This window comes from Procambarus clarkii, chromosome 49, assembly GCF_040958095.1.
Source record: "Procambarus clarkii isolate CNS0578487 chromosome 49, FALCON_Pclarkii_2.0, whole genome shotgun sequence".
Taxonomy (NCBI): Eukaryota; Metazoa; Arthropoda; class Malacostraca; order Decapoda; family Cambaridae; genus Procambarus; species Procambarus clarkii.
Genome location: NC_091198.1, coordinates 18481265 through 18490294, shown reverse-complemented (window position 1 = coordinate 18490294; position 9030 = coordinate 18481265). Strand labels below are relative to the sequence as shown.

General features: G+C 38.8%; 1 protein-coding gene across 2 annotated transcripts; it reads left to right on the top strand.

Moving 5' to 3' along the window:
• The first annotated feature begins 2871 nt into the window (after nt 1-2871).
• LOC123763152 (serine/arginine-rich splicing factor 7) lies at nt 2872-7924 on the top strand. 2 transcript variants are annotated; one of them, XM_045750123.2, is made up of 5 exons: nt 2872-3028; nt 4004-4217; nt 5445-5624; nt 6824-7051; nt 7607-7924. In XM_045750123.2, the coding sequence occupies exons 2-5, from the start codon at nt 4021-4023 to the stop codon at nt 7680-7682; spliced, it is 681 nt and encodes a 226-aa protein (XP_045606079.1). In that variant the 5' UTR covers nt 2872-3028; nt 4004-4020; the 3' UTR covers nt 7683-7924. The 2 variants fall into 2 exon arrangements, with proteins under 2 accessions (XP_045606079.1, XP_045606078.1); XM_045750122.2 differs by having other exon boundaries at nt 6815-7051.
• Nucleotides 7925-9030: the final 1106 nt, after the last annotated feature.

The window sequence follows — 9030 nt, the reverse complement described above, 5'->3', positions numbered from 1 at the left end:
TGTGAAGACATAGACGACATTCGTATCTTTTAAGGTGCTTTGTTTGATGTCAGGAGAGTTTTTCATGTGGAAGTTGGCAATCTTCTTTTTCTTACCTGAATTTACCTGATGTCACTAACACTTCCCTGGCAGTTACAAACCCAATAAGATTTCAACTCAGATTCAACAGAGCAGAAGTTGTTAAACAAATGGGGCAAAATCTTACTGAAGCGACCATATGAGTCATAAATACTCATACTCCGCCCAAGTAAAACAGAAACAAGCAACACTTAGTGGGCCAGCGCAGGAATATCACTGCAAACAAAAAAAATCTGTTGCTTCTTGTTTGTCTTACATCTGATCCTTTGAAGAAGTTGTCTGGATCAATATCCTCCGAATTATTCAGTATTTTAAAAGTTTTGATGAGATCAGCCCTGTCATGTCTGGTTTGCTGAGTTGTTTGCCCGGTGGCCCTCAACCGTTCCTGGTATGAGAGTTTATTATTAATAATAATAATATTTTATTTACAAGAAGGTACACTGGGTTGGTGAGATTACATTAGAGTGACATTTTTACATTACTGCAGTCATTAACACGCATAGCGTTTCGGGAAACTCCATAATCTAACATATCAGGAAAGGTGAAAACCACATTTTAAAAAAATAAGTAAAAGAAAATAAGAAAAAGTAAAATTATTAATGTCCTCGTCTGACTGGTGTCAGTAGGGGGTAACATTTCTATGAACAATGTTTTTCAGGCCAATCAATACGGAAGAAGATTCACTATCACTTCAAGTTGATCTAAATAGGGTTTTGAAATGGTCAAAGGGTTGGCAGATGCAGTTTAATGCTGATAAATGTTAAGTTTGTAATCTAAATGGCCCCATTTAGATTATGCAGTTCAGTTTTGGTCGCCGTACTATAGAATGGATATAAATTCACTTGAACGTGTCCAGCGTAGGATGACAAAAGTTAATTCCCCAAATTAGAAATCTTTCATATGAAGAAAGATTAACAAAGCTAAAGTTGCATTCACTGGAAAGGCGAAGAGTTAGGGGTGACATGATAGAGGTTTACAAGTGGATGAATGGACATAACAAAGGGATATTAATAGGGTATTAAAAGTATCAACACAAGACAGAACACGAAACAATGGGTATAAATTGGATAAGTTTAGATTTAGGAAAGACCTGGGTAAATACTGGTTCGGTAACAGAGTTGTTGATTTGTGGAACCAATTACCGCATAACATGGAGGTAGGGTCCCTCGATTGTTTCAAGCGTGGGTTGGACATGTATATGAGTGGGATTGGGTGGTTATAAATAGGAGCTGCCTCGTATGGGCCAATAGGCCTTCTGCAGTTATCTTATTCTTATGTTCTTAAATCAACAACCCTGTTACCGAACCAGTAAACCAGAAGACCCAAGTCTTTCCTAAATCTAAACTTATCCAATTTATACCCACTGTTTCGTGTTCTGTCTTGTACTCTTAATACCCTATTAATATTCCCTCTGTTATGCCCAGTCATCCACTTGTACACCTCCATCATGTCACCCTGAGTTCTTCGACTTTCTAGATAATGTAAATTAAGCTTCGTCGAGGTTAAATTGGTCTCCAACAGACTAATCTAATGCAATTTTTAAAACAGACTCCTCAGACGGTGCTGCGACCCATACTGGGGCACCAGCTGTGTTATCTAACGAAGAAAGAATATATGTCAGAGGTTAGAGAGGTCCCCCAGTCCAACTCAAAACATAACTGAACACGAAACAATGGGTATAAATTGGATAAGTTTAGATTTAGGAAAGACCTGGGTAAATACTGGTTCAGTAACAGGGTTGTTGATTTGTGGAACCAATTATCAATCCGGTAATCCTCTTTCCCACCAGGAAAAGTCGGCATTCATTGTAAGAGTTGCGTAAAGTATTGGGGTAAGGCACAATTGATTGATAAAGATTAAGCCACCCAAGAGGTGGCACGGGCATGAATAGCCTGTAAAAGTTAAGGCACAAGCAAAAATTTGGGTGGTTATAAATAGGAGCTGCCTCGTATGGGCCAATATGCCTTCTGCAGTTACCTTTGTTCTTATGTTCAATCCACCTGACCCAAGATGGCGAGGTGAAGAATATATATTGGCAAGACGGTAAACGGTTTCACTTACTGTCAAATGTTGTTAAGTGATCTTGTTGAGTGGCTAAATCTAAAACAACGTAGGTGGAGTTTCGTGTGCGTGTTTGTCTAGGCCACTTGAGACTTCCCTGTAGGCACTATATGTCTCTTGCCCGGGCCGACGCAAAGTGCTGCCTGCAGCCGTCAGGGTTACCACAGGTAATGTATTACCCAAAGAAACTTTAGGGCAGTATTTGTTACGAAAAGTGCTTTTTGTTAAGGATTTTGTTATGAATTTGAATATGCGTGTTGTGGAGTACGGCGCATGCTTGGAAGTACCCAGTCTACTTTCCGGCTAGAAAAAATTATAAATATTTTATAATTATAATACATTTAATTAATAATTAAAAATATTAATTATATGTATCTGGCTGTTGGTGTGCCTACACCCAGACGTGTTTATATTGGCGTCAGCATGATGCTTCCGCTGTTCCTCTAGTAGCTTTATACTCTAAGCTCTGAACATTGCAAGTCATCATTGTAATTACACAGCATAGAGAAGCGATATTAATAAAAAAATACTCTGAAATAAACAATATGACGAAGACAAATAATCGATTCGCTATTATGCATATACTTCTGAAATAAAAATACTTCATGTATAAATTGAGTGCAACCAATCTATTTGATGAAATTTATTCACTCAAGAATAATGAAACGAAATAAATCAGATTTGTTAAGCAAATGCAAAACAGTTGTATTTTAAGGAAAGATGAAGTATGAAAATAGAAGAATGGTAGAGGGAACCAAGCAGCCGGCGCTGGTGATCGATGGAGGAGGCAAGTGGCGCCAGTCTGAGCGTCTCTCGGGTGATGGCGGCCCGCTCCTCCACCTCTCCCGCCCTCACACACACGCTACACACCGTCTGACCACAACACCAGGTGAGTGGGTGAGGCCTGGCGGCTGCGGCAGGCCCCTGAGGGTCGCGTGGTGCCGCCTGCGGCTGGTGAGGGAGGAGGAAGTGGTGTAGAGGGCGAGGAAATGCGTGTCCCCCCCGCGCGTGCAGCGACGCCATGTTGGGTGCGTGCCGCCCCTTCTGGCCTCCCTGGGGCACGCCGCTGCCCTCATACCCTCCCAAGGGTACCCAGTACCCTAAACTAACTAGAATTACCACATTTACGGTGCCAGCGGCTTCCCAAAACGGTTTATTTTGTTAAAAATGATACATTACCATATGTTCCACTTGTGTTGATAATTTCTAGAGATTTCGTGGAAAGGTTTTAAACTTTAGGTTACCGGTAAGGGGGCGGCGGCCCCAGGATCCCCACCCCCTCGCCCTGTGGCCTCTTGTTACCGTTGGTTCCTGAGGATTGGTTGTTACTGTGAAGTTACGGTGTGTGGGGCACGGTAGTGGATTTTTACTTGAGTAAAATCACGAAATTGTATTATAATTTGTATATAAATGATGTGGATATTCCTAGTAAGGTTTGGATATTTTTTTTAATCATTTAAGCCCATATATCTTGCATTAATTATACATAAAAACAAGTTAAAAAAATTCCTGCTAAGCTGCATTTCTTTACCAAGTGCTTGACAAAATTTTTGCCATAGGGATATTTTTCTAGTCAATTCAATAGACAAATTAAAAAAATGCAAGTGTAGGGATCCTATTGCATCTTATTTGCAACCAAAAGCAACTTTGTTGGCACTATCATGTACAACATTTACAATTTACATTTTATTTACATATTAAACATTTACAATGATAATATTGATTTACTAGTGTACCAAAATATTAACCCAAAGATACATTTTGTGATGCTAATATTTTAACGTAATTCATTTGTCATTTTCCAGTTTGTTGCATTTCTTTAATTGTTGCTTATTTAATTGGTTAATTGCTTATTTTTCAACAGGGTGAATAATTGTAAAAATGCCAGCATCACTTGATTGCAAGGTGTATGTTGGAGACTTGGGCTCGGGAGCATCGAAACAAGAGCTCGAGGAAGCTTTCTCATACTATGGCCCATTGAGAAATGTCTGGGTGGCCCGTAACCCTCCGGGCTTTGCTTTTGTAGAATTTGAAGATGTTCGTGATGCTGAAGATGCAGTTAGAGGACTGGATGGCAGGTAAGCTTATGGTTTTTGTTTGTTTCCCGAGATGCTTTCGGGGCTTTAGTGTCCCCGCGGCCCGGTCCTCGACCAGGCCTCCTCCCCCCAGGAAGCAGCCCGTAGCAGCTGACTAACTCCCAGGTACCTATTTACTGCTAGGTAACAGGGCATCAAGGTGAAAGTAACTGCCCATCGTTTCTTGCCGGCGCCCGTGATCGAACCCGGGACCACAGGATCACACGTACAGCGTTCTGTCCGCTCGGCCACCCTGCTTGCGGCTGTCCTCATAATATGCTATTAACCCTGAGTGGCTATTGTCATGCGTGAATTCGTGAGATATTGTGGGTGTTGCCTGGTCGACAAGGGGGGACACTAAGCTCCGAAATCATTTCAAATATCCATATCAAGGTGGTAATGAAGTCACCGGCAGGTTTTACATGTATGATGCAAATATGGGTATATATGCACCATATAAATATATGGTGGGGTATAAAAACTGTGGTTGTAAATATAAATTTTCACTGATATAGCTATCGGTGAAATCGGAAGATCAAACAAGGCATCAGCGTGGTTGAGCATCTGGTGTAACCCTCTAGTGACATCTGATGCTCAACCTCTGCCCGGTGAAACTATAAATGGTCACTTATTTTCAAGTTTTCTTACTTTTTGCATAAAATTTAATATTTCTAAAATTAAAAATAGTTTGCTGGATTTTTTATTTTGTGCATAGGTGGGGGTTTGACCATATCTGACAAGTACTGTATACAAACAAGTGGGGGTTGAATGTGACAAGTACTGTATACAAACAAGTGGGGGTTGAATGTGACAAGTACTGTATACAAACAAGTGGGGGTTGAATGTGACAAGTACTGTATACAAAACAAAAATCTTGAAATTTTCTTAATTTTAAATGTTAGTTTGTTCCGATCATGGTAAGAGATGTGTGTGGGTGTATGTATATGAATATGTACAGGTATATACATATACATGTGCACACACAAATACAGTCATATTACTATCAAAGCAAAGTAATTGGTTATTTTATTCATCATTAGTGGCACTAGGGCCTCTGATGTGCACAGCTGTACTGCATGCAGTACTGAGGCTCTCGGCCAGGAAGGATGCAGACAATTGTTCAAGATGGCGTCTGTGTACTTCAGCATTATAGTATGTAGTTCATTAGAATTTATTGTAACTTTTCTTTTTAAAAGTTAACTTTTTCTACTGCTAAATATCTAATTACAGGACAATATGTGGTCGCCGTGTGCGTGTAGAGCTATCAACTGGTAAATCCCGAAGCAGATTTCGTGGCCCCCCTCCTCGTCGAGGCAGGCCTTTCCACCCTGAGGACCGTTGTTATGAGTGTGGAGAGCGTGGCCACTATGCTAGAGATTGCTATAGGTACAGCCGACGTCATGGATCAAGGTATGTTTTGTGTGTTTGGGGGGAATGGGAATGCGTGGCTCTGCATCTGGTGGTTATTGCACGAATCCTCAATTCCTGAGCTTTGGTCAATAAGCACTATTCTCATTGGAGGCCAATATCAGATCAAGTTCACCTGGTTCATATAGGTCATGACTAAACTGAACCTGCTTTCATATTTTTCTTTTTATTAGATTTATTTGTTTTTGATGCTTAATCAGTGCATTAGCCCTGTCATGTGGACTTGTCTTGTGTGGTCTACTTAAACATATCAAATAAAGCTAAGGGATTATCAACTGGTGGAACTGCTATTGACAGAACACTCATATTTTGTAGGCAAAACGGCTGAGATCCCCATTCCCAAACCTCGAGTAGTCAAAGATCGGCGCTCTGTCGATTGATCGTCGCACTACAACTTGAATTTGACCTTCTGGCCACACCTTGAACTTCATGGCCTCATTTGTAAAGCTTACTGCCTGCCAGTCAGTCACCGTAGACTTCTCTCGTGCTCTACTCGAACATCGCAGTTACATGAGCGTTCAGCGCTGGTTAAACAACGCAGTTACATGACCCTACCTACGTGATCGAACGTCAGACCTTCAGACAACCTCTCTTCCGAGATTCATGACTCTTGACAGGCACAGTAAGCTTACTGGTGTAAAATTTAATTAATGGTTGTTACTTTATTTTAGGTAGTGTTCACTATTCAGTTTAGTCCCCTTACATTGTTTTATCAAGCGTTTTCAGCCAGAGGCAGTTCATGTAAGTAAATAAGATCCATCTTTAAAGGTGTTCCTGTGCAAATCTGATTTATGGTCCACCATTTTACATTGCCACTATTGCAAAATTTTTAATATTTCCCAATAAGTCTGCTTAATCATAGTCCAGACAAAATTCACGTATATTTTAATCCCTTTGGTAAAGTAGTTGTGGCATTTTTGTAAGGTTGACCATAATCTGGGATGATCAAAATGATCTTGCAGTGCTTATCATGCCTATACTCTTCAGCACGCCTGGTTGAACTGAAGCGGTTTCCAACATCCAAGCCGTAGTTCTGTGCATGGCAGAATGTAAAATAATCAGTGTGTATGGATGTTAGCAGTCCAACACAGGCACCCTGGAGGCTCAGATAACAGATTTGCACATTTACTAATTAATTGCTTTCACGGTCTAAAGTACTTCCTGCGTGTCAGGTACTCAAGGTCCCGAAGTCGAAGTCGCTCACCTCGTAGGAGAAGATCATACACAAGGTCCAGATCTCGCTCAAGAAGTAGGACTAGGGATCGCTCCCACTCACGTGACCGAAGCAGATCTAGGGAGAGGTCCAGGTCTCGCTCACGTACCAGGGATCGCAGTCGCAGTCGTACACGTGAAAGGTCCAGATCACCATCAAGGGAAAGGGATCGGTCTCGCTCAAGAGATGACAAGGGGTAAGTTGAACAGTGTCATAATGATTAAACAGCATATGAATATGAGCAAAAATATGAATATATTTTAATGAATATATTTATATTGCTGTTTAAAAATATTTAAACAGCAAAAATATGAATAAAGTTTTTCTATTTAAACATTTAACCATTTAGACATTTAGACGACGTTTCGGTCCATCCTGGACCATTCTCAATCGACTTGAGTATGGTCCAGGACGGACCAAAACGTCATCGTCCCTTCACCTTCTAGTGTGTGGTCTGGTCAGCATACTTCAGCCACGTTATTGACTCATCGCCTTCATTTAAACCCTAGGGCCAAATATTGAAGTGCTACAACAAGAGGGTTAATTAGATTAGAAATCTTAGTAGCCATGATGTTAGATTTACTTAAGACTTGGATTGAATGTTAAAGTTTAATAAATAGTTTTGTACATGTCTTATTGGAAATATTAGTTTTGATCATTTTCATTTACATCTTTTATTTTGAAATGATTGAAAATGTAATTTTTATACTTTTGTAATGAACCTTGTATTTATACATTTTTTGTTTTCCAGGGACCGAAGCCGATCACGAACTCCAGTTCAAAATGGCAGCCCTAAGGTGAAGGCAGATGATGTGAATGATGAGTGAATTAGACAGCTGTATGAGCTGTTACAATTTTTCAGTTTTGTACTTGTTGGATGTTAGATTGATGTATAATGATGACTAATCAGTCTTATCAATTATCATCAATAAGGTATTAGTATTGAAATTGCAGAAAAAGTGAATAGAATCCAAGTTTAATTGGTTAGTAAAGTTGGATGCATTCCAACATATATATAAATCACACAGCACTGTATGGTTTACATTTTCAATAAAAAAACTTATTATTAGTGTTATTTTTCTCTCCAAAAAAAGCCATATGACTTTGTAGTAAAAGTTGTTTGGTGGCATGTGAACATTGTTTGTTAAAAGGCATTAATTAGTACATGGTAAAATGTGTTTGTTTTGATCTAGAACGGTGTTTAACAATTTATATGGTTTACTAAGTGATTTGTGTAGATACTATTTAATATATAATTTTATATCAATGTGGTCTTTTTTTTTTTGTTTGTATCAATAATGTAAGACACTGACATGAGCAGTATTTAATATTGGTCTGTCATGCATGTCAATATTTCAAACTACTTCTAAGTAAATTATTTTGAATACTGGGTTGATTAGGTAATGGAAATTTCAGGATGGGATTTTGTAGCTTGAGGTTAAGAATAATCACATTGAAACACCAAGCTTGCAATGGTTTTTGGCTTGATGTGCTAATAGCTAGAAATGACAGCCCGATGAGATGTATTAATTTAAATTTAAAACATTGGCATGTGTGGGATGTTTAAAAATATTTATTTAATGGTTAATTGAATAATTACTATAAGGCACATGTAGGGTGTGTTGGTTCTAGAAACTATATGGCTGGATCTAAGCAAGATTCAAAGGATTATGTAATGAGCATTATGAAAGATAAGAATGAAATGGAAACCTGCCCCTTACTGTCCTAATTGTATTGTTTAATCGACCATTTCAGGGTTTTAACATGTAAATATATATAGATGTCGATAAATTCCTCCTTAATTAGAATTTGACATTGTCTACAGTAGACAATCTTCCATAGAAATTGGGTGGCTTTGTTATTAACATTACATAATATATTAATACCAATATTAAGTTAGGAGGATCTTTCATTGGATTACGCAAGTCAATTTGGTTTTAAGGAAGTTTTCTTTAGAAGCTGATGCAAATTAGGAAAACTTGTATAAGTGGGATGATTTATTCAAACAGTCTTGAGCAACTTGTTCTCGTGGAGGAGGTAATCATTTTAAAACCACTCCATTGTTAGGGAAATGTTAAATTTGGTTTGGATACCTTGATGTGTTTTCAAAAGAAATGAAATTAGGAGACTTGAGTATACTTTAAAAATTTCTGGAAATGAAATTTTAAACTAAAA